Raw genomic sequence first — 24,569 nt, 5'->3', positions numbered from 1 at the left:
TCCTGATTTACCCCCATAACCACCTGCCCCTCCTTTGTCACTGTTCACTGAAGGGGGCACAGAGCTGGGAGCAGCAGCAGCTCCCTTCCCTCCCCTCCCCTCCCTCGGTTCCGTACCTGCGGCGCCGTCAGGGGGGGCGATTTTCATGGGGTAGGGGGGGACGTGGGCGGTGTCGGGGCCGCCGTCCTTGCAGGGGCAGGTGAAGGGGATCCTCTCCTGGTTACAGGCAAACTTGATGAACTTGCACAGCTCCTCCTGCGTGAACATCTCCAGGGCGCTCCAGAAGAACTCGATGTGCTGGTCGGTCTCCATCAGTCCCACCTGGTACATGGTGTGTGCCTGAGGGGACAGGGACACATGTCCACTGCTGCTCACCCCTCTCCCTGCAGGAATTTTCCCCAGTTCAGACTCTTCTCTCTGCACAAACCCCACCCTATTATTTCCTGAATCAAGTGAAATCTTAATAAACTTCCCTGAGGGCAAAGCAGCTCCCCAAGGATGTCCTGGCTGAGGAACCAAAACCAGAAGATTCTCCCCTCCCACCTTCCCATAGGAGGATCCCCCTCTCCGTGTCCCACAGGAGTGTGGCCAAAGCACCTTGAGGAATTCCAAGTTGATGTAGGGAAGGCCACAGGTCCTCAGCTCCATCTCCAGGGGGGTGAGCGTGGTCAGGAGCTGCAGGGGGATGATGGAGCCCAGCCCTGCCCTCACTGCTGTCATGCACTCCGGGCTCTGCAGCTCCCGCATGCGCAGGCTCCGGATGGCGGCCGCGTACACGTCCTTGTTCTCCCACCTGCAGGGGCAGAGACCTGGCTGAGGGAGAACTCCTGGGAGAGCCCTTGAGCCCCACCTGTGTTACACAGGGAAGGGTTTTATGGAGACATCCTGATCTGGAACAATCCAGAATTGGCAATGCACACTTGCCATTCTGATGCTTCCCAGTTAATTCTGCTGTCCTCCACTTCCTCCTCCCCTCCCACCTGCCCATCCCTCACAGCTGGGACCAGCCCAGTCCTCTGTCCCTTACAGAGCCAAACAGCACCACTGATTCCAAGTTCTGCCACCTTCTCACAAAGCAAAGCTTTCCCAGATCATTGCAACTTGTTACAAAAGCACCTCTGTAGAGGCTGTGCTTGGAGAACGATTCCAGAGATGTTCTGTGCCACATCCTGCCTGGAAGGCTGCTCCTTACCCCACAGGGATGTGCCTGCCCCTGGGGCACAGCTCCACCTCCTCCCCAGTGAGGCTCAGGTAGGTGAATTTGCAGCAGGGTTTGTTGGGGCAGTCGGGGCTCTCCATGGCCAGGTGCTGGGAGGCGATTTCGGCACACAGCGCTTCCAGCTCTGTCTCGTCACTGATCTGTCACACAGCAAGGACAAGGACCTGGTCACCAGCATGGCACTGCCTCCTCACAGGTGTCCCCCACAATGGGGACTCCAACAGCAAAATCCTGCTTTAGGGGTTCTGGCCTGGTTTAGCAATTCCAGTAAACATTTCAGAAGCTGGAATTCCACCAGCTGGGAGTGTGGGGAACTTCTCCAAGGCAACAGGATGTAAAATCCTGCATCCAAGAGGAATCCACCCATCTCCCAACCCTGCTGCCACAAAAACCACCTGGCAGCCACCAGCGAGGGCAGGCACATTTGTGCCATGGGGGAATCCTGAGGAAAAGCAGGGAAGATGAAGAAGGAACCTACATTTTCAAACTTTTTGACGTAGTTGTAGGTGAGGATATCAGCTTCCTGCAGATCCACGTCAGGATCCAGGGGCTCTCCCACCAGGGTTTTCCAGAAGGAGGGCAGGAGGTCCAGGGGCAGAGGAACGTCGGCGCGGATGGCGATGCCCAGGAGCTGCCCGAAGAAATGGAACAGCTGCTCCTCGGCGTAGGTGATGGGGCTGGGGGTCAGGATGTACTTCCCCTGTGGAGGAAACAGCATTGAGCAGCTGCCCACAGCCTGAGGGGCTGGCTGTGCCAGGGCATCCTTCCTGCTCCAGGCAGGAAATGTTCAGTTGGGTACCAAAGGATCTGCTCCAGCACAGCAGGAGTCCCTGTGTTTTACACACTGCTATCACCTTATCTTACCACTTCCCGACCCAATCAACCCCATTTTGGTTGGTTCCCATCTTGCCAAGCTGTTGATCAACACTTACAGCATTTTCTGGACTTGTTACATCAGTTTGATATCCAAGCCTTTCAGCTGTGGGATGTTTCTGAGCTTGGATTTGCAGAGCCAGGTTTGCTACACAGTTGGTCTTAAGCTGAGGGAATCAAACTGTTTCCTACCCTAAGAACATTCCCAGGAAGGAATTGCTGAGAATTCTTTGGACTATCAGCTTTATCTTGTTTCTAGCAAATAAGACACTAAATAGCATGGATGGAGCATCCTATTCTCCTGGCAACCTGACAGACTTTTCTGGTGACATTCCTGGAGTAAGGCCACAGAATAAAAATTCTGTTCCATTTTGCTGCACACAAGAGGTGCACCATGGGATCACCAACTCCCAGCTCTCCCAGGATATGGGATCTGCTTGGTTTCATGGATCTGAGGCCTCTCTCTGCACCTCTGACCCAATGTCCCACTCCTGTTCTAACCCAGCATTCAAAAAAGAGAAAAATCCCCTCATTTTTGGCACTGGGATCTCACACCTTGTTCTTATTGACAGCAGAGCTGGGGCACAGCAGGAGCAGGGAGAGGGAGGAGCTCTGGAGCTCTTTGCACACTTGCCAAAGGAAGTGACGGAAAGATCCACCTGGAAAAGAGAAAGGGAAAACAGTGAAAACATTCCTTTGTTCCTGCTGAATCCCTAAATGCTGCTTTGCTTTCCAGCACTCTAAGAACAGCAGGAATATTTGTTCTACCAGCTGGCCTGCAAATGGGATTTGGTGCTGGATTAGGAGATGGATGAGGCTGTCCTACAACAATGGAGGGGATGCTCCAGGGATCAGCACAGCTGCTGAGCCACAGCCACAACATTTATCTCCTGATAAACACTGTCAGTACCACCACAGCCCTTCAGCAGACAAGAATTCCCCTTGGGAGAAGATTCCATGGAGCCTTGGCTCAGCTGATGGCTGTACACTCCCTTCCTTCACACCTCAGACAGGTGACAGAGCTGGGGATGTCAGAAATGTGTTCTGGGCTCTCTGGCTCCACATTCCCCCATGGATCTCCACCAAGGACCAGCAGAGCCCACGTGGATTTGGAGAGCAGGGATCCCCTTGTTCTTTGGGATCTGCCTCAATAAACACCCCAAGGAACAGCTCTGCAAAGCTGAAATCCCTCATCCCATGGTTAAACCCAGTCTCCTCCTGGTGCAAACACTGAGATGCAAACATTTCAGGGGGATCCCATTCTTTTCCACCCACAAGGGAATGCTGCTCCTTAAAGTCCACATGAGGCAGGTTGTGCTGAAGAGCTGGGCTGTCCCTGGGGGATGCCACTTGGGCTGTCCCTGTCCCCACTCCCTGGTGCCATGACCCCCTTGCTCCCTGTCCCTGGTGCCAGAATCACATGGTTGAAAGAGAGCTTTAAGATCACTGAGTCAAACCTGTTCCCTGACACCTCGTGCCACATCCAGGCTTTTGTTAAACACATCCAGGGATGGTGACTCCATCACCTCCCTGGGCAGACCAGGGAGTGCCATGGAGTTCTGTCCCAACTCACTTGGTACCTTGTCCCTTTGTCCCTATTCCCTGATGCCCTGTCCCTACTCCCTGATGCCATGGCACCCCTGTCCCCACTCCTTGGTGTCATGGATCCCCACATCCCCCTTCCCTGGTGCCCTATCCCCATGTGCCCACTCCCTGGTGCCATGGAGCTGTGCCCTCACTCCTTGGTGTCATGTACCCCCTATTCCCTCTCCCTGGTGCCATGGACTCCCTGTCCCTACTCCCTGATGCCATGGCACCCCCGTTCCCACTTCTTGGTGCCATAGAGCCCCTGTCCCCACTCCTTGGTGCTCTGTTCCCACTCCCTGGTGCCATGGCACCCCTGTCCCATTCCCCGATGTGCCATGACTCCCCTATTCCCTCTCCTTGGTGCCCTGTCCCCTTGTCCCCACTCCCTGGTGCCCTGTACTCCCAGGTGCCCCATCCCCTGTCCCTGCACTCCCTGCTGCCGTGCACCTCCTTGCCAGTGAAGCGGATCCCCTGACCCTGTCCCCTGCACTCCCTGTCCCCTATCCCTGCACTCCCTGGTGCCCTATCCCTGTCCCCTGCACTCCCTGTCCCCTCTGTCCCCGTCCCTGCACTCACTGGTGCCGTGCACCTCCTCACCGGTGAAGCGGATCCCCTGTCCCCTGACCTGCACTCCCTGTCCCCTGTACTCCCTGTCCCCTGCACTCCCTGGTGCCCTGTCCCCACTCCCTGTCCCTGTGCCCTGCACTCCCTGGTGCCATGGCACCCTGTCCCCTGCACTCCCTGTCCCCATCCCTGCACTCCCTGGTGCCGTGCACCTCCTCCCCAGTGAAGCGGAACCCCCGTCCCTGCACTCCCCAGTGCCCTGTCCCTGTCCCCTGCACTCCCTGTCCCCTATCCCTGCACTCACTGGTGCCCTGGTGCCCTGTCCCTGTCCCCTCTGTCCCCATCCTTGCACTCACTGGTGCCGTGCACCTCCTCGCCGGTGAAGCGGATGTTGAAGGCGTAGGTGGGGTCTCCCCCGCTGGCCAGTTTGACGCAGAGCTGGGACGAGGGGACGCAGCCCAGCTGCCGCGCGGCCTGGCAGAAGTAGGAGTTCTCTGAGGAACGGATCTCCCCTGTGCAACACAAAGGGAAAGTGAACCCCCAGCCTCACAGAGCGGCTGAGCTGGGGGAAAGCAGCTCGGAGCTGCTGGGAAGGATCGGTGCTTGCTGTACCTCCAACGATCTCCAGGGGGTCCAGGGTGATTTCTGGGGCTGCGTGGTCAGCGGTTCTTTGGACGGTGGCGTTGAGCACTCTGTTCATGACAGTGACTTTTGTGTCATAAAAGATTAAACCTGAAGAAACAAACACATTTCAGCAGAGTTAATCTACCCCTGAAATTCTCCAGTGGAAAATGATAGAATAAAAATTTCTCCTTCTGAGACATGGCTAATCTAAAATTTTTTAAAACAATATTTCACAGCATCATTTCCATGATTCCCCTCATCCAGTTCCACCAGGGACACCTTCCACAGTCCAGGTTTCTCCAAGTCCCATCTATTTGCTCCTCATATTTTTTGGAATAAGTGCACTGGGATGAAATACAGATGAACACAATTCCAATGTTCTATAATTAGATCTCAGCAACTCCACCACAATCTCTGTAAATAGGAACATTTTGGCAAATAGTTTTCAGCAGTCTGAGATGTTTTGACAGTAAAGCTACAGGCAAGAAATGATAAAAAAATAGGGCTGTGACACTGCCCCAAAAATATATTTAATACCTCATATCTCTGTGAAGAGAAATCTCTGAACATTCCTTACTCCCCCACACTGGTTCAAAAGTGTTTTTTTTCCAGCTGGGCCAATACAAGAAACTCCTTTCACACACTGACACCCCTGGTTAATTCTTCATAAAACAAATCTGGGCAATGTAATGTCCCAGATCTGGGGGTTTTTTGATGTCTAATGAAAGCTGTAAAAATACTCTGATACACTTGTAGCATTAGCAAGATCAAGAAAATGCTCAAACAGGGAAGTCCTGAGGCCTTCACCTGACCTGCTTGTTAACTAACAAAGCTTTGATTTCTGGATACTCCCAAGGGGATAAAGACCCACAGACACAGAAGATGGAACAACTTCCTCTGCGGCTGTGGTGTCATGAGGATAATCTCCCTGTGCTTTAAAAGCAAACCAAGAGAGAAGTGCCTTGCAGCAGTGCCCTGTGGTCAGTGCCCATGGTCAGTGCCCTGTCCTGTGGTCAGTGCCCAGCTGACCTTTTGCCTCCTGCAGCAGGGCAGCGATGCTGTTCCCGTACATCTCGCTCTGGCGCAGCTCCACCAGGGGCAGGAAGAAAGTCTCCAGGGTGGTGTTGAGGGACTGCAGCAGGGCAAAGCGCAGCCTCAGGCTCTCCACGGGGACATCTGCACAGGGAAACTCCCAGTCAGGACAGGAACAGATCCCTGTTCCACCTCCTGCAAACCCCAGCAGGTTTGGGCCATGAGCCACACAAAGCAGGCCCTCTGATTCCTGTGCTGAGGATGCAGGAACAGCATCCCTGATGCTCCTTCTGGGATCTCCAGTCTCTGGGTGTGAGTCCAGAATCTCCCATTATCACTGAATTTTCCTCCTAAAGTACTTAGAATAGGATTTAGGTGACTAAAATCTGGAAATCCAGCCTTCTTTCCCCTGCAAGCTGGACCCACCAGGTACTTCCTGCTCCAGCCTGAGCTGGAAATTCTGCTTGGAGAGCAGGGAGCAGCTGCAGTGCACCCCTGACATCCAAGGAGAGAGAAGATCCAGACCCAGCACTCCCCTCATCCCTCCAAGCCCCCAACACTGGCACACACATCTTTTATGAAAAATCCTTTCCTTAGGATTTTTCCTCCTGAGAAGCTTAGAGGCCTCAGGAGCAGAATGCAATCAATGGTTATCTGCTGCTGTGGAATGCAACAGGTGCATCTGTGATTGGCCTCAAGTGGTTGTTTCTAATTAATGGCCAATTACAGTCAGCTGTGGACTTTCTGTCCGAGCCACAAGCTTTTGTTATCATTCTTTCTTTTTCTATTCTTAGCTAACCCTTCTGATGAAGTACTTTCTTCTATTCTTTTAGTATAGTTTTAATGTAATATATATCATAAAATAATAAATCAAGCCTTCTGAAACATGGAGTCAGATCCTTGTCTCTTCCCTCACCCTCAGACCCCTGTGAACACGCTCACACCCAACCTCCAAAGGAACACCAGGAGCGCTCCCCAACCCTTTTCCTGAAGAAACCCTCTGTGCCAACCACCCACATACTCAGGAGACAGGAGATCCTGGGGTCTGCAGCATCAGCTGGGTCCAGGTACACCTCGTGGGGGTGCAGGCGGGCGGGGGTGATGGCCAGGTGGCGGCACAGGCGGTTGATGTACTGCACCAGCGCCACGTCCATCTCCAGGCTCCACTTGCGCGACGCCTTCTGCGCGTGCCGCGCGTCGATGCAGGCACACCTGCAGGGGACAGGGCACGGCTGCTCGCTCACGGGGTGCTGGACAAACACACCTGGAGCAAAACTGCACCTGTGCCATCCCTCTGGCTGTCCTGAGCAGCCAAGAGCCCTGCCAGGGATCTCAGAGACCCTGGCACAGAGCCCAAGATGCCCCTGTGGTTTTGATTATGACCTGTGGAGCAAGTTACCAAGCTTAGATGAAGATCTGCAAGCCATGACAAATTAAGTAGAATGACAGTGAATTTATCACAGGGTGAAAAAGTAGATTTTGGGGTTTTTAGAATGGGGATTCAGGGGGCAAGATGGAGGGATCTGGGCATGTCCAGCCTTTCTCCTTCTTAGCCTCCATCTTCTGCTGTGATATTGGCACTTATAGATTGGTTTAGAGTAGAAGCTCACTGTCTGACATAGGTGATAGGTATTGGAAAGGAATTGTAAATATTGTGTAAGTAGTTTTTAGTATAAAGATATAACAGCATTCCAGGGGCAGGCAGAGTGCCTGGGCTGTTGTGCTGAGCGAACCTCGGCTGGACAGGAGAAATTTTTTTATAGATAAGTTACCATAAACAACCTTGAGAATGAGAAATGAAGAGCCCTGACTCCTCCTTCAAGCATCAGGCTGGGAAAAGAGACTTTCCAACTTTTCTTGGGGTCACTCTGACAAGCTAGAGACCCCAACACACCTGGAGTAGAAGCTGGTGCCCTGCTCTTCACTCCCCTTTCCTTGAGCAGAGCTGTTCCATGCCAAGAATCCCAGTGTGAGGTCAAAAGCTGATTCATCAGCCACTTCTCATCACTGGTATTAAATAATTAGGCACAAAGGCATTGCCTATTAAGCTCTCTTAGTGCACTATCTCCTCTGGAGATGATAAGGGGCAATTAGCCTATGGCCTGACACAGGCAGATAAGGAGAATTCATTTAAGGGACTTTCTTCCTCTACAATATTAAGAAGAAATTTAACAGTTCCCTCTTCTAAAGCATTTCTGACCCAGTAACAACCCTGCCAGTTAAAGAATGACCCAGTGCACTGGCTGGGGAAGGAAACCAGGGACAGACATGGAGCTACAGCTCCCTTCAGGTAATTTATTATACAGCTTGGAAGCTCTAAAGGACACTGTGGCATCTGATTTTGTCAGCCATGCTGTGCACAAGAAATTAGTTCCTGCATTTGGACAGTAAGTGACCTTTAAAATGTATTTTGAGGAAATAACTGATTTCCTTACAGGCCCTGCAGCCATGGGTGGGAGTGCTAAAGCTTTTTGGATTAGGAAGACTTGGGATCAAGTGTTTTAAAGAGTACAGTGAGTATCACCTCCTCAGAGAGGTTTGCAGGCTGTACCTCTCAAAGTGCAGGTCGTAGCCACAGGACAGGATGGCTCTCCACACGCTCCGGATGTCCTGCTTGGAGCGGTCCACCACGAACCGGTGAAATCCATCCAGGGTCAGGTACTTCTCCTCAGGAACTGCCACCAAACGTGGACCAGCAAAGAGTTCATGACTTGCCATGAAGTTCTCACCCCACCAGGAGCAGGAGGTGGCTGCTGCCAGCTTCCTCCTGCTGTCCCATCCCGCCATGGACCCTTTCTGGGGAGTTCCATCTATCACACAATGGTCAGGTCCACCTCAGTCACTCCCTTCTCACTGCCCTAAAGGGTTCAAATTCCCCTCTGCTCCTCTGGAACACCTCCCTCTAACCCTGCTTGGCTGGATGCTGAAATTCCCCTTTTCTCAGCTAACCTGGCACTTCCTGCCAGGAAGAAGGGAGTCCAAACTCCTGTCTGCCCACTCTTCCACCAGACTAAAGTTCTGAGCATAACCCCTGTCCCCCCTGGCTGTGCTGTCTCCTCCAGAAGCTCTGAGCTATCTCAATCATCTTTTTTACCAAATTTCCCACTTGTAACTGAAGAATTTCCCAATATAAATTGTGAAGCACAATTAAAACCCACCTAGCTCAAATCCATAACATCCCAAACCCTCACTATACCAAAGCCTTGGAACTACATCCCACAGGATTTTTTCTGCCTGGTTTACTGACATGTCCTACACTCTGCTGCAAGAACTGTTTGCTCTCACACTGATGGGCCCAGATTCACAGAGGTACAAATAAAAGCAGCATTTTAAATCACTATTAAAAAAAATGTAGTTAGATTTGTTAGAAATAAAGATAAACCAAATCAATCATGAAGTCATAAAAACATGTCAATAAAAATATTTTTATAGGATAAAACTATAAAAAATTCTCTGCAGCTCCCACCTTCCTGTTTCTTAGTGGGAGACTTCTCAGGGTCCTTCTCCTCAGGTTTGCTCTTCTCAGGAGATTTGGGCTTTACAGTGGGTTTCTTCTCACTTAAGGCTGTTCGGCTGAGGGACAAAGTCAGTGTTAGGATCAAAAGTTTTCTTTCATTTGTTCACAGAACCCCAAAATTGTTTGGAAGGATCCTAAAGCCCATCCAGTCCCACTCCTGCCACGGATTACTCCAAACCTGATCTGTGTTTTGGAACAAGTGCACTGGGTTATAACACTGATGAACACAATTCCAATGTTCTATAAATAGATCCCAACAACTCCAGCCCAATCTCTGGAAAAAGAAACACTTTGCCAAATAATTTCCAGAAACCTGAGATGCTCTGACATTAACACCAAGTGTTTCCCTGTTCCCATACACAGGAGCACAGAGGGATGGGGGATAAAAACCTGGATTTTTACAGTGAAATCCAATATTCCACAGGGCTGAGGACACCCACCTGACACTGTTGAGCATGGACTTCTCCTTGGTGGGGGGTTTGGTCACCGGGCGCTTGGTGCTCACCACCTTCACTGGGTGCTGCTCCTTGCCTGCCTTGTTGTACTTGCTCTTGTCGAATTTGGGCTTGGGAACTCCATATTTCCTTAAAATCTTCCAAGACAAAAAGTGAATCATCACCCAGTGCTTTCAAGTGACACCAGAAGAGGCTGAGAACAGCTGGCAAAGCCCTACCTGGGTGAGCTGGTCCTCCAGCACCTTCTTGGGAGGGCGGACGTTGGTGAAGAAGACGTGGAGGAGATTCCCAGGGGTTTGGGAATTGATCTGCTCCTTGCTGAGGTAAATGTCAGCCACCTTGATGGGCTTGGCTGGAGTCAGGCTCAGCATTTGTTCTGAATGGACACAGCTCTTAAAGATCTCTGTGAGAACTTCCCGAGCACCTGGGACCAGTTTTTCACCTAATTAAAAAAAAAATCAACAATTTGGTACAACATACCATGAGAACTGGTTAGAATTTGAAATGTGAAAATAAATTTTGCATTCAGATAAAATATTCTGCTTTGACATGGAAAATCCCTTTTGCAAGGGAAAAAAAAAATCACTTTTTCAGTGAAAAACCTGCTCCTTCTGTACCCCATTAAATACAGAACTGGCCACATCCTGTAATTATTACTTGAGGGAGTAGTGTGGATGAAAAAAGCAGCCTATTTATCATGCCAGGATAAAAATTATGTTGTGCAGGCAGACACCAACACCCATCAACTGAACTAGCAGTCAAAAGTTATTTCAGTGGCTATTTTCTCAAAATAAAAATCCCTAAAGAATTTAATCAGTAGTTTTTTGTGTTGATGAGGAGTGTTTATTTATTTATGATTTATTTGATTAGCTGGGTGGACAACTGAGCAATGTTCAGCTTGCAAATAGCCCCTGGAGGGATAAATCTGTGGAATTTCTCCCTGGCTTGTTGTCACTCCTGATTTATACTGAACCAAGGAGAGTCTAAGCCCTGTTCATCCCCCAAAATGCTGAACACAGGAGAGATTTGGCAATATCAAAGCACCTACCTTTTATTGACTTATCATTGAAATAATCTTCTAGTGCTGGGCTCCCCTGGGTGTCAAACAAACTCTGATTTACAGTGGAAACGGTTAAAATCTCTTCAGTTGACATCTCCATGAGCTCATCCTCCCCATCCAGGCTGGACAAGCCAATGAGGTCACTGCTGTTGAAGAGGCTGGCTCGGATTTTCTCTATTTTAGCTCTTGACCTTATCTGCACAAATAATGAAGTTAGTTCACAGCAATCCTGAGAAAACAAATTCACTGCCATTCATAGGAATTTGGGGTTTAAGCTTCCATCCCTCTCCCCATTCTGATAATCATTATTGCTTCTCTTCTCTGCTGCATCAATAATTTGATGCCCAAATTCAGGTTCAGCTTAGAAAAGGCTTTCTGAGAGCACTGAAATCCTCATGCTGGGATAACCAGGCACAGCTCTGATCCAGCTACTCCATTTCTCAACCCTTGGGAACAGCAGGGAAGGAGCTGAAGGTGCCAGACAGGTAAGCTGGCACTGTCTGTAACACTGCTGTCCCTGCCTCAATTCTCCACTCTGAAAATCTCAATTAGCACAGGCTTTGAAGCCTCAGCTACACAGACTGGGGAGGGGAACAGCAACTTCCTTTGATTCCCAGAATAACCACTACCAGAGCAGCTCCAGACTTGGAATAGTTTCCATGTGAACACTCTGGCAGCTTTCTCTCCACACTTAATGCTTTATTTCAATGATGTCTTCATGTCAATTAACAGCTCAAGAATAGGAACTTGCAGAGTTTTCATCTGAATAAGCTGATTTTCTCCTAAAAGAGGAACTGATACAATCCCAGACTATACAAAAACATCTCTCTCCATTCCCAGGCTATCAGGAATGGCTGTGCTTTTGGAAGTCCTGATAAATCTCCAGCAGGCCATCTATGGAAACAGCAGAGAGGAAGGTTCTTGTGCAGAGCTGAACACCTGGAGTGACCCAGCACTAATGGCAACCACCCATAATGCTTTAAAAAATTAATCTGGAACCAGATAGCAATAAAATTTATCATCTCTCCTAAAGTAGTTTCATAGAGAAATCCATAGGTGGTTCAAAATAGGTGAAAAGGAACTGATTGAACATTAAATAACTGCACTGTGGGGTTAAACCAAAAGGGCCCCAATCTCTAAATTCATCTCAGCAATGGCCAGAACAAATCTTAGAGAAAGGAATATGAAAGGGAAAATTATTTGATCTTTCTCCTAACACGTTCCCCAACCACTGCAAAGCAGTTTAAAGATTTCCCCAGATGGAAGCTGCACTGGCTGCTGTGCTCCACAGCCACCAATCCTCCAGGAATTTAATCCCTTGAGATTCATTTATGGCCTTGGCTTCAGCAGCACTCTGTGAAAATGAGCTCTACATGCTGGAACACACAGGAGCTCTTCCCTACTCCATTCTGTTCTCCACTTGCTGCTGGATCACTCCACTACTGGGTGCCCTCTGTCCTTTGAGAGACAGAGATTGTTCCCAAGATTGTGAATGTGGGGAAGGGAATTCTGTGCTCCTTGGCTTGGACAGGATGGCTAACTCCCAGTCTCCCATGCTCTTAGACATACATTTACCATGGAAAAAGCCAGTTCCTAGAGTGAGATCCCATTCCCCATAACCCCTGGCCCCAGAAGCCCCTCTCAGTTACCTCCACCACAGCGAAGCCCTTGATGGGCCGTGCCAGCAGCGGCTGGTTGTCCAGAGATGTCACCGTGTACATGGAGCCCACGTCCGACACTGACGCCGTCTCCACGTTGTCCAGGGGCTCCCCGAGGCTGCCCAGGCTGCCCAGGCTCCCGGTGCTGCAGTGGGAAAGATCCAAACTCTCCTGGCTGGACACCACGTGGGGCTGCTCCAGCAATCCAGGTGGGATGGGCAGCTCCAGCCCTGCCTGGAACTGGTCCCCAGAGATGTCGCTGACGGTGCGGGACAAGCCCTGGGAGCTGCACAGGGAGGCCTGGCTGGTGGAGGCCGAGGCGCTGACGCTCATGGCGGGGGTGACGCTGCTGGAGCTGCTGATGTCCAAACTGTCGGCGCTGCTGGAAACCGTCGGCTTCTCCAGCTCCGTCCTGCACTCTCCTCCTTCTGCTTTGTCCTTGGTTTTTTTGGGATCCTCTTCCTGCAGAGGGATGTAGATCTCATCCTTGAAGACCCCGCCGTGGGCGTTGCAGGCTTTCCTGATGGCGTTCCTGACGGTGCCCTCCTCCAGGTGCGTGGGGATGCCCGAGATGACGAGCAGGCGGCTGTGGGCTGTGGGGCCCACCAGGGCCTGGCAGGCGTCTGCCACAGCATCGTTGGTCACACCCAGCCCCTGGGGGTCCTTCTTTGTCAGGTGCCTGAGGATGATCAGCAGGGTCAGAGCTCTGTGGAACCACAGCATGTCCTCAGGCTTGCTGCCCCCGATGCTGAGGAGCGCTGCATCTGTCTCAGCTGCCCTGGATGAAGCTCTTTTCCCTGAAGATGAGGTTTTTTCCCGCTTCATTTTGACCTTTTTCCTCTTGGACAGCAAGCTTGGGCTCTGTGGTGTTTGCCCTGGTGAAGATGAGGATGAGGAGGAGGAATCACTGAGATTTGGGGCGCTGGTGGATGAGATCACATTGGCTGTCACGCTCATGTTGATGGGCAAGGTGACTTCTGCCACAGCCAGGCACACTTCCATCAGGGCATGGAAGTACGTGGAGAATCTCCCCTGGTCGGCCACTCCAACCCCAGAGCCACCACAGGCATTGCCAGACACCCAGTTCTGGGTTTCCTCATCGTAGAGCTTGTGCAGCTCTGACTGCAGGGCCATGAGCATGGCCAGGCAGGGGTTGAGCTGCAGGGCAATGGATGAGGACAACCCTGCTGGATTCTTCTTCTGCTCCAGGTTGTGGATTTTGCGAAGCAGCTCGGCCAGGAGGTGAAAGATCAATTCCTTCACACATGCTGCCATGTCAGTTGTCCAGAGGAAGTTCCCTGAGGGAAGAAGGCAAGGCATGGCAGTCAGCAGTGTTCCACTCTTAGCAGAAAGTAACATTTTAAAAAGTGAATTTCAACGTCATGGCAGCAATAAGAAAGACAGAAAGGTTATTCCAAGAACTGCAAATCAACAGAAAATTTCTGGAGTTTGAAGAAAATTTCATTACAGTGGAAGAGCTCAGAAAATTTCAACTGCAATTTTTGTTTCCTAAGCCCTCCAAGTGAGCCAGCGCATTATCAGTGGTCATTACTAAGGAAATAGTCAATTCTCACCTAAAAATTCCACTACTTGCAAGAGAACTGAGGCAGGAATAGTATCCAGTTCATCTTCAGATTTTCCATCCCCATCTTCTAATTTCCAGGTTAAGAGCTGTTCTGTGAATGCCATTGCCAGGGGGAATTCCAGGGGGAGGGAATGCAAGACCAGTACAGCTCCAGGAGGAGGAGACACTCCTAAGCAAAAAGGTCCAAGAAAATCCTTATCATGATTCTGAGCATTGATAAAGTAAAAGTAATAATATTTAGGATTTTTTCAAGGCTAAACTTCTGTTAAGTGAGAATTTTCTCTGCAGCACCTTGTAAAAAACAAATATGAATTGAGTTTCTCCATATTGATAAGTTAATATAATCTGTAATTAGAAATGTACAGAGAACATTTTATTCACATAAAGAAACAGAATAATTTTGAGCCTGAACATATCTAAATATACAAAAAGAACTTCCCCCAAAATAATTTATTTCTGTCTGATTTAACCTTTATTAAACATTAAAAACATTTATTTCTGCTTCTACTGAAAAAATCAGCAGAAGAACTTAGGATCTCCAAGGGGAAGTTTTAAGAACTCACTGCACCCAGTCACCTTCACTGCTCTAAATCCCACTGTCTCTCCCTCTGGGCAAGAGTAAAAAGATTAATGATTCTTCTTGCTGGAGTGACCTAAGTATTGCTATACTGCATTACTCTGTGGATAAGAGGGTCCTACAAACACCTAAAAAAGCAAAAAAATTTATTCTCCATCTGAAACAGCTCCTCAACATCAACAACACTGCAGAAATTAGTATTTTGAATAAAATATTTCAGATACACTGCTGGCTGAATTTCTGGAATATAAAAATCAGAATCACATGGTTGCCAACGGTTATAAAACCAGCTTTTTTTTGTTAAGAATGAATTATTTGTACAAAAATCCCGTCCTATCTGCTGCGAGGACTGGTGACCACACGGGAAGGTGTAATGACACTGCTGTGAGCCCTGAGAGCACAGAGAAGGCTCTTCCCTGGTGCAGGGGCTGTGCTCACCCAGTTTGATGTGCACCCTGTCCGTGGGGGTGATGACAGCTGGGTACTGGTTGGTGGTGGGGGGCGGCGTGAGGCCGGTGTTGGTGGGGGAGGCGTCGCGGGGGTAGCACACGGCCTCGATCAGGTTCAGCTGCCCGTTCCTCTTCACCTTGTGCCCCAGCCCATAGACCAGCACCCGAGCCCAGGGGGCCTTGTACAGGGATGAGCTGGGGAAACAGCAGCACAGCTTGGTTAGGCTCAAAGCAGCTGGAGAATATCCCAGCCACCACTCAGAGTAAAAAAAAAAAAGAGAAAACTGAAACAAAATAAATAACTGCACCCCCAGGTTGCCAGGCTCAGGCCCAGCCTTGCCCCTCTCCATGACTCACTCTTTTCTGAACCCAGACTGACTTTCCTTGCAGGACACAATCACAAAGGCAGCCCCAGGAAAATTCACATCCATGTTGACCTTGGATTCAGAAATTGGGAATTCTTCAGCGGGAAATTGTTCTGGTGCTGCCTGTAATGGGACAGTTCATCATGAGAGATCCCAAACAGCAGCAAACCTCCTCCCTCTTCTTTATTTATAGAGTGCTCTATACCCAATGTATTTAATTAATTGCAAATTATGACACAGTGGGAGGCCACTTCATTTTAATTCAATCCAGGGCACGGCTACTGCTTCTGTTTTCAGTGTGCCCACTACAAGCTGAATAATAGAACCCACCCAGAGAAAGAATTCCCTGTGAGGGACAGCATCATGGAAATTCCAAGCACACAGAGAACAAGGGCTTCTGAGAAGGGAATTCATGAAATGTGAGTATTTTACCTGCAGGAAGGAGCAGATCTGTTTGGTGAGGTCCAACAGACTCTCCTCTCCCTGGTGCAGTGTGCGAGTGATGGCCACAGTGAGCCACTCCCTGATGGCCTGGGAGTTGCCCTGGTAGAAGAGGTCTGTGGCAGCACAGGTCTGGGAATGGATGCAGTGCTGCAGGGACTGGGCCAGCAGAATGGAGCTTGAGCTGATGGTTCCATCTGGAATAACAAGGAAAACAGCACAAATTTGAAGATCACTCCAAAAGTTTGCATAGCCTGGGAAACAAAAGCTGTAAAACACCTGGAAGATTCTAAATCTCTGTTTTCAACTGGAAAACTCCTTGCCTAAAGTCAGCAGGAGAAAGGGCCCACCCAGACCCAGCCCTGTGGCTGGGATGGCCCCTCCATGCCAGCTGTGCCCCTCACCAACCTCAGCCCAGCCCCTGGTGAGGACAAACATGGAGCTGTGGGATCACCCCAGCTCATTCTTAATACCATCATTATTAACCAGCTAATAAAGAAATACCAAATCCATTAATTTCTATGTCCCCATAAAAATACTGTACCAAAGAAGAGCTGGGACAAAACCAAGTGTTTACCAGGGAGAGGTGGTGCAAGCAGCTGGTTGGAGAGCAGCTGCAGGTGCTCCAGGGTGATGTCCCTGATGGCAGGAATGTGGAACAGCCGGGTGAACATGTGGGGAGATTTGGGAGCAAAAATATTGAGCAGAGCCATGCGACAGTAGAGCTTGGCCAGGGCAGCTTCACTCCTCAACAGCTCCCTAGGGAACACAAACATTAATTCTATTAATTCCTTAACATTAAATCCAACCATGAAAATCAGATTTCAGAAGTTTGTACTGCTTAGAACAAAGCTGTAGCAGGTAACTGTACTACAGGAAATGCTCTTCAGCTAATTCAGCTAATTCAAATTGAGGTAATAATTGTAACTACATCTCTTTTTTCACCTGTGAATTTGGATGTTGGTGTTATCCAGGGTGACCAATCCATTGGTGGCAGTCCTCCTGTACCCTGCAGGTGGCCTTTCCAACATGTCAATGGGATACCAGTACCTCACCAGGACTCCCTCACTCCTCAGGTAGGTCTCCACTTGGACCAGTTCATTCACCTGCAACACCAAACCCAGCACTGTCAGTAACACAAGAATTAAACCACACTTTTCCTTCCAAGAGAGCCCCAATCCAGCATCCTGAGCAGGATTTGCTCCCAGCTGTGTGATGCTGATCAGTAAAAATCCTCCCAGAGTGTCTTTACTCACCGAGTCCACATCCAGGACAACCCCATGAAGACCAAATGTCTTCAGCATGCCCCGAATGGCAAATTTGGGCAGAGCTGTTCCCACAGCACTGCTGGTGACGTTGTTGCTGTCAGGAGAGCGAGTCACCACGGTGAGACCTGGCAGAAAGGGACACCACTTTGAAGGTGTTTCCTCAGGTGACAATTAGACCCCAAAAACCCCTGAGCTTTTCCTTACCCCTCAGGATCTGCTGTGCTGCCCTTACCTTTCCGCACTTTATCAATTGTGAATTTGTTTGCTTCATCTTTGATATCCTCAATGGTGGGAAGGTAGAGATCCCTTGGGATGCCTCCATTTTCCTCATACAGGAATTCCACAGTTTGCCTTGCTATATCAACCATTCCTGAAAGACAGGAGGGAGTGCAAGTTATTTCCCTCAGCCACCTGAAATAAGTTCTTATTCTCATTAATAGCCCAAGCAGGTGAGTTTTCCAAGTACTTAAACACTCTCTCAGTCAGGCTGAAGGATGGAAATTGGGAATCTTCCTGAGGAAGCTTTTCCTGAGCGGGTCTCAGAATTCCTAACTTGCTCTGATTGTGACCTTCCCACAAACACATTGTCCTGCCAGAACTGAATTATATGAAACTCCCACATCTCCCCTTATTATTACTAAAATCAAAAAAGTTTTGCCTTGATAGTCACAGACAGTAAATGCACAGATACAGTTTCTTTCCAACCTGTTATTCCAGAATGTTTTTGTATCCACATCACAATGAATTCTGTCATTATTTATGAAAACATTTTCTCTATTTAAATAGTCCAACACAGTAAAAGTGTTAAAGAAAAAGCATAAGCATAAACCAAATTCTAAGCACAGGAGGGAAACAGCAAGTGATTTTTTTTAAGTTTTCCAGCCCTGAATACAGTAAAATATGAAAGAAACACAGCTGCTCTCTCAGACTTGCTGCACATCACAGAAAATATGTATGGAAATAAATACAGACCTAACTGTAAAGCTCCTTTAATCTGATCCAGCCCAGACTTCCTCTCAGCCTCATTACGGAATCTTCTTCTAATTGTAGGGAAAACCTTGGTTTCCCAGGCTTTGACCAAGAGGGCATAGTGATCCTCCTGCAAAGACAAAAGTGTTTTAAAACACCAAGAAGTGTTAAGTTACTTATATTTTTGTTAGGGAAGCAGAAAGAACTCTTGCATGGCTAAATTTCAAAATCTAAATGACAAGATCTGGTTTTAGGCTGTAAGTTAGAGGAGGCAGTTTGCTCCATTCCTCACCCTGGGAATATCATCGTCATCATCATCATCACTTTCATCATCTGCAATAGGAGGGGGGTGAGGATCAGGGCCTGAGGTGATGAAGTTCTCATAGCTCAGCTCCATTTTATAGTGGCAGGATGTGTCACTGTCATACTCTGCAAGATACAGACAGAAATAATGAGATGCTAATGCATGCAAAGACATCCCATGAAATTGGAGATACACAGCACTCCATGCTCTCCAATCAGGGGGTGGGAATGCAATTCCTTTTGACACAGCATAACCAATTGGCTGATCCAATCCACCATGACATCCTATTGTACCCCAAGCCCTAATGAGATCATTTCTCATTGAAGCTGCGTTAATTACGAATAATTTGCGTATTCACATAGAGGCAGACCAAAGAAGATGCTTTAATTGCCTTGTCTAAAATCAGATAAACACAGCTTTGACTTTGTGGCACTGCCCCACCTAAACAAGCACTACCTAAGGCCTAAAGGCTGCAGCCAGGCTGGGTTTAAATCCCATTTCCTCGCTTGGCATTTCTGCAGGGAGGGCTTTAAAGGAGCGAATGTCACTTTACGTTGCTGAGCCGTGGCCACAGCGGCGATCCTGCAGGGGGGCCCGTGGGTGCCAGGGTCCGAGGCAATGCTGGTGCCAGCATCATTGTCACTGTCAGAGGCCATGGCAAAGGGCAAGGCCTCGAAGTTGGCACTGATCTCCTCGGCCAGGTCCAGGCACAGGTCGGCGGCGTTGCGGTGGGCCTGGCCCTCGGCGTAGGCAAACGGCCGCGAGCCGAAGTTCGCCCGCACCTTGGTGTTCTGCAAAAGGAGGCAGGGAAACTCTCAGATCCTGCTCTGAGCCAGCACTCTGCCCCAGGCAGGAGCTGATCACACCTCCCTGCCACCAGGATCCCCAGCTGGCACTCTGGGAAAGCTTCAAGCTGCTAAAGGCACTTTGAGCCTGGGTGCTTTGGAGCAAGGCCACTGCTGGCCAGGAATGCTGAGAGAGGAGCTGCTGGCATGGTACAAGGCATCTGCCAGGCCAGCTGCACACTGCTGGGCTAATGGGCAAAATAATGACACAACACATGCACCTGGGAGGCCTAATGAATACCTCAACCTAGCCAAGAAAGGGAAAAACTATCAATTTGCTTTTCTACAGAGCAGGTTCAATATCTTCTATCATGTTTTTAGTATTTCTGAAAGTCTATTAAGGGACATATTTCTGTTACACACTTGCCTTTTTCTGAATGTGCACAACTGGCCACATTCCACCAGACACATCCTCCAGGTAGGGCACAAGTCTCTGCCCACAATATGTGAAATAAACTCTGCCCTTTGCTGGCTGTCCTGGAGGAGGGGGAGTTCCTTCTGTTCTTTCCCATCCAATTCCTGCTACATCACCTGGAGAAAAACACAGTCATAAAAAGGATTTCATCAGTTTTCTCATCCAGCATTTCCCTGACATTTAGAGGGTTTTCTGATGGAGCAGATAAGGATTTTAGCCATGCTCCCACATACCAGGGGAAAGAGTCACATCCAGTCTGACACTCTTCCACTGCAGCAGGCTGGAGCCATTGTAATGCACTGCTCTCCCATTGCTGAGGGACAACAAGGACACAGTGAGACAGAGGAGGATCACCACCCACCAAAGCTGTGATATCAAAAGGCAACTCAACCCTCCTGATTTTGCAAAGATATTTCAGCATTCAATTTAAAAATATGTATTGCCCTCCCCAGGGCAATACCTGCTGACAAATGTACTGAACATGGTTTTTCATGTGCATCTCCAACCTACTTGTGGAAGAGGCAGGTGCCCACTGGGTTTGTCCAAGCCCCATCCCGTTTTTCTGCCTCTGTGGCAAATCCAAAGGAAACTATTGGCCCAGTGTCATCATCTGTGTCTCCATAGGAAACCACTTCAATTTCCCAGTAGAATGATGGTGCCTAGAAATAAAAATAATAGCGTATTTTAAAAAGTTATTTACAAAACAGAGTTTAAAGAAGCAATTTTCTTGCTTTTCCTTTTCATGTCCTGTTGGATATTCAATGACAAAGGGCTGGAGAGCTGGGAGGTCTCACCTGTACTGGCACTGGGGAGGTGGCATAGATAAAGGTGCCCCGAGGCAGGCCCCCACCTGCACTGGGATCAGCCAGGAAGGTCACAGCAGTGAGGTGTGAGGAGAACATGCAGGCTCTCACTGGGGGGAACACCCTGGATGGGCTCCACGTGATTTCTTTGGGCTGCAGACACAACAGAGCAGTTTATTCTCCAACCACAATTCAAGTCACCCACTAAAATACAACCACACAGTCTGAGGGGCACATTTAATATAACCCCAACAGATCACATCCCAATAGAGAAATTCCCATTAAATATTTCAAGAATGCAGCAGCAGGGGGTTCTGCCAGGGCAGAGGGCTCTGTGCTCACCTGTCTCCTGTCTGCCTGCAGGGGAGGAGGAGGAGGCCGAGCACAGTCGCGGTACAACATCCGTAACCTCTCACACTGCATCTCCACAACCACCAGCCTCTCCCCTGCAACAACAACCCACAGCAGGCATCAGCCTCCAGCTGCTTCCTCCAGGCCAAAAGAGCAATCTTAATTCAGAAATAAATATGGTGTTTGCACTTTGAGGGGGTTTGATCAGCCTCACTTACCTAAACAATGGAATTAAGGGTAAAATGTAACATATGCAAGTATCTTCTCATGTTTGATTTACATTTGGTTTGCAAAGACACTGTTATGTTAATTAAGATATAAAGTTCATTTTAATGAGCAAGTTTATGACACAGCAAAAGCAGGAAAACAAAAAAAAATTATATCTACTATCACAAAAATCAGTCCTTGCTCTTTGACACCTACATCTCTTGGATCACACCCTTCACTTCAGCCACTTTTTCTCTGGCATGTTCCTAAAAATTTGCCCCTGAACTAAGATTTCTGCTGGGCCCAGTGCCTATCCTTAAACAAGGAGAGCTCAAGGATCAGAAATATAACAAAGCATTGCAAAAATCAGCAAAAAGGTCATAAAAAGAAAACATAAAAATGATAATGCCAAGGAATGCAGAGTAGGATACGCTGGAAGCAAGGCAAGTGGAGAGTGCAGAAGAAAACCAGGACTTGCTGCTTTGATACACAGAATAATCCTGTTCTGGCCTAAATTAATGCCTAGTGTTTAGTGATTTAGGCTGATTATTAGCTGCTCTTCCATCAGCAGCTCTGCAGCTGTGACAAGACACTCTGTCCTGTGCCAGTTCCTGAACTCTGGGTAGCTGGAGGAGAAAACACTGAAATGATTTAAAAGCTGCTCTGCTTCTGACCTGAATATGCCAAGAAGGTGTTGGCTACATACCAGGGCTGCACTCCTGGGCCACCAAATTCAGAACTTCCACAGCAGCTGGGCACTGTTGAATGAATTCTTCACAGAATGAGCTGTCTTCCAACAGCTGAGCCATCACCAGGCATGCTCTGAACAGAAAAACAATACATTTCAAGTGTTACAAAGTGTGTTGAATTAAAAGCTGGCATTACAGCAGTGAATTCAAGGGTGGTTTAAGGGTGGTCTTAACCCTGGTTTAAGCTGGACCCTCCCCAAAGGCAGCTTTTCCCTGCTTCATAAATGGATTTATTGAGGCATTTGCTCAGTGTGTTGTAGAGACTCCCAAGAACAACACCCAGACACTAAAAGGGAGCAAAGAGGAATTTGTGCAGCCCCAGAGGAAGGGCACAAGAACTCATGCAATTCCCTGGGATGTTTCCCCAGGACCCACCTGGTTCTTATTTCAGCAAGGAGCCGGACCACTGCCATTACTGGGGTTGAGCCATCTCCTGTTGCAGGAAGTGAGGTGTGAATAGAGAGACTTCCCTCCTGAGGGAGCAACATGGACTGGACTGCCTGTACTACCTTCTCAGTAATGGACAGTTTATGAAGAGGCAATGCCTGATGGTGGGGGGGCACGGTAAAAAGTTAAATTCAAGTAGTTAGTTTCTAAGAAATGAGGGTGTTTTATTACCTGGAGTTAATTCTTATATTTTACTATCACAAAATCAGCAGCAAACACCAATAAAAGAAAAATAAACAAACCCCAAACCAAGCCAGAAATTAACCAAAAAACCTCCCACCCAGTATGCAACAGAATATCTTTAAGCATAAAAGATGAATATTCATGTTACTTGAATGAGAACTTAAACATATTGTTAATATATGCTTTAAAAAATAAGGCAAACATTACAAATCATTTATAAGCAAAGATGAAACACTTTTTTTTTACATGCTGCAGATTAATAGTCAGTATGCTGTGACAGAAATAAAGCAAGAATCGAGATTATACTGAATATTGGATGTTTAAAACTCCCATACCTCAGATCTTGGAACACAGAGCCTAGACAATGGAATAGTTAAAGTGTCTGATGCCTGGGAGGTCTTTCTAGTGTCTATAGTGGTGGGTGGGAATTTGACCGTGGCTATACCTTCTTGCTCATTAATAGATGCCACAACTCCAATGCTTCCTGCTATTCCTTTGCCTAAAACCTACAAGCAAAGAAGAGCTGCATGAGATTGAAGGTGTTACAGCCAGGAATCAGTGTCTGACACCACACACCAACTGCACACACAAGCACAGGGGGAAACAAAGCTCCACAAGCTGCTGTTCCACAAGCACATCCCAGCGCAGGGAAAACCTCAGGAGAGCAGCAATTCTCATCTAGGATATCAAATATGAGCAGTGCTGAATTACCTGTACTTCAGAACCTATTTTAATTGTCTCCTTAAAGCCACCCAGAGCACACAGGGCAGCCACTGCCTGCCGAGCAATCCTTTGAAGTTTTGCCAGCTTCCTTCCACTGCTACTCCCGTTCTCCAAAATGCTCTCTGCATATTTGCCAAGCTGTGGAATGTACATCAGAGCCCGAGACAGAACCTGAAGACAGAAGCAAAAATACCAGGGAACGACTTCAAAGCACAATTCCAATAAAAACCAATGCCCCAAGCCTCCAGCCCACACAGTCTCAGCAGAATTAGTTTTGTTCTTGAAGAGAATTATGTAACTCGGAATATTCCAAGTTCTCTGAAGTGTGAGCACCATCAAAGCCTTGACCATTCCCTGGTAACTTTTAGGATAAAACACAATCTTGGCAAAAGTTTTTGCTGAGGATTTCACCTAAGGAACAGATTAGGTGCTGCAGGATTCAGAGGAACATAAAATCAACGTGTTTTGTTCCAGCCAAAACTTGGTACCCTCAGAGGCCACAGCCAAGGCAGAATAACCTGACAGAGGCAAGGAACTCCCCAACAAACAGCATTAATTCCTGAAAAGAATGACAACACATTATCTAATGATGGGTAAGTTTTGAGTGTTTGTCCCACCCTGAGACAGCTGAGATAGGGCTGGGTCTGTCCAGCTCCACACCCTGTGTTTAGATCAGAAAGGAGCAGCTCAGGCCTTGCTAATCATCAGATTCTCTAACTACTCAACCCCCAGTGAGGAATGTGCCACTCATGGCTGTGTTTGCTCACTTTTTCAGCAGTTGTTGTCCAGATCTGGGCTGCATTGGACTCTGGGGCCATGAGCAGGCTGTGCAGCAGGGCAATCACCTCTGCTGCCATGCTGTTTGCAACGTGCCCGCTGATGAACGGCCTCACCGGGTCCGTCCTGCCACGAGACAAAGGCAATTGGAACATCCAGTTCAAAACCACTGAATGAAAAGAAGCTTCAGGTGTCAACAAAATATACCAAAAAAAAAAGAAATAGGGAAGTTTATGAACAGCTAGATTATCTTTGAGAGCACTACAAATATTGGTAGAGAGAAAAGCAGAATGCAGGCTAAGGGATTTACCTGGCGAGCTCTGAATTCCTCTCCCTGCAAATGGAGGTTTGTGCAGTCTTCTTTTTGTCCCCACTGGACAAGCCACTGGTGCTCTCTGGATTGACAGTCTCTATGGGTGGCCCCACACTCACTATCAGCCCAGATTGTGCCCACTTGGTTGCCTTTCTAAGAGCTGCAGCAGCTTCTTCTGTAATGACTTCACAGCAGCCACTCTGCAAAGG

General features: G+C 48.4%; 1 protein-coding gene across 4 annotated transcripts in view; it reads right to left on the bottom strand.

Annotated features, from left to right (window-relative positions):
• The window catches only part of HECTD4 (HECT domain E3 ubiquitin protein ligase 4), a 68,867-nt gene that overhangs the window by 3,296 nt on the left and 41,002 nt on the right, over positions 1–24,569 (bottom strand). For all 4 annotated transcript variants that reach the window (XM_063172955.1, XM_063172957.1, XM_063172956.1 and 1 more), the window contains exons 39-75: positions 24,358–24,560; positions 24,038–24,173; positions 23,259–23,441; positions 22,883–23,053; positions 22,293–22,462; positions 21,875–21,990; positions 20,953–21,056; positions 20,602–20,763; positions 20,318–20,466; positions 20,041–20,120; positions 19,760–19,923; positions 19,101–19,338; positions 18,536–18,672; positions 18,247–18,373; positions 17,507–17,644; positions 17,263–17,399; positions 16,952–17,112; positions 16,584–16,765; positions 15,998–16,203; positions 15,558–15,688; positions 15,190–15,395; positions 14,164–14,343; positions 12,581–13,887; positions 10,920–11,127; positions 10,090–10,313; positions 9,857–10,008; positions 9,366–9,472; positions 8,451–8,574; positions 6,921–7,111; positions 5,897–6,043; positions 4,856–4,975; positions 4,600–4,755; positions 2,648–2,751; positions 1,698–1,919; positions 1,193–1,359; positions 598–793; positions 117–339 (exon numbers count right to left, since the gene is read on the bottom strand). In XM_063172955.1, the coding sequence (XP_063029025.1) occupies positions 117–339; positions 598–793; positions 1,193–1,359; positions 1,698–1,919; positions 2,648–2,751; positions 4,600–4,755; positions 4,856–4,975; positions 5,897–6,043; positions 6,921–7,111; positions 8,451–8,574; positions 9,366–9,472; positions 9,857–10,008; positions 10,090–10,313; positions 10,920–11,127; positions 12,581–13,887; positions 14,164–14,343; positions 15,190–15,395; positions 15,558–15,688; positions 15,998–16,203; positions 16,584–16,765; positions 16,952–17,112; positions 17,263–17,399; positions 17,507–17,644; positions 18,247–18,373; positions 18,536–18,672; positions 19,101–19,338; positions 19,760–19,923; positions 20,041–20,120; positions 20,318–20,466; positions 20,602–20,763; positions 20,953–21,056; positions 21,875–21,990; positions 22,293–22,462; positions 22,883–23,053; positions 23,259–23,441; positions 24,038–24,173; positions 24,358–24,560 (7,129 nt within the window). The remainder of the gene's footprint in view (positions 1–116; positions 340–597; positions 794–1,192; positions 1,360–1,697; positions 1,920–2,647; positions 2,752–4,599; positions 4,756–4,855; positions 4,976–5,896; positions 6,044–6,920; positions 7,112–8,450; positions 8,575–9,365; positions 9,473–9,856; positions 10,009–10,089; positions 10,314–10,919; positions 11,128–12,580; positions 13,888–14,163; positions 14,344–15,189; positions 15,396–15,557; positions 15,689–15,997; positions 16,204–16,583; positions 16,766–16,951; positions 17,113–17,262; positions 17,400–17,506; positions 17,645–18,246; positions 18,374–18,535; positions 18,673–19,100; positions 19,339–19,759; positions 19,924–20,040; positions 20,121–20,317; positions 20,467–20,601; positions 20,764–20,952; positions 21,057–21,874; positions 21,991–22,292; positions 22,463–22,882; positions 23,054–23,258; positions 23,442–24,037; positions 24,174–24,357; positions 24,561–24,569) is intronic.

Source organism: Melospiza melodia, chromosome 20, assembly GCF_035770615.1.
Source record: "Melospiza melodia melodia isolate bMelMel2 chromosome 20, bMelMel2.pri, whole genome shotgun sequence".
Taxonomy (NCBI): domain Eukaryota; kingdom Metazoa; phylum Chordata; class Aves; order Passeriformes; family Passerellidae; genus Melospiza; species Melospiza melodia.
This window is presented reverse-complemented; position numbering and strand designations above follow the sequence as displayed.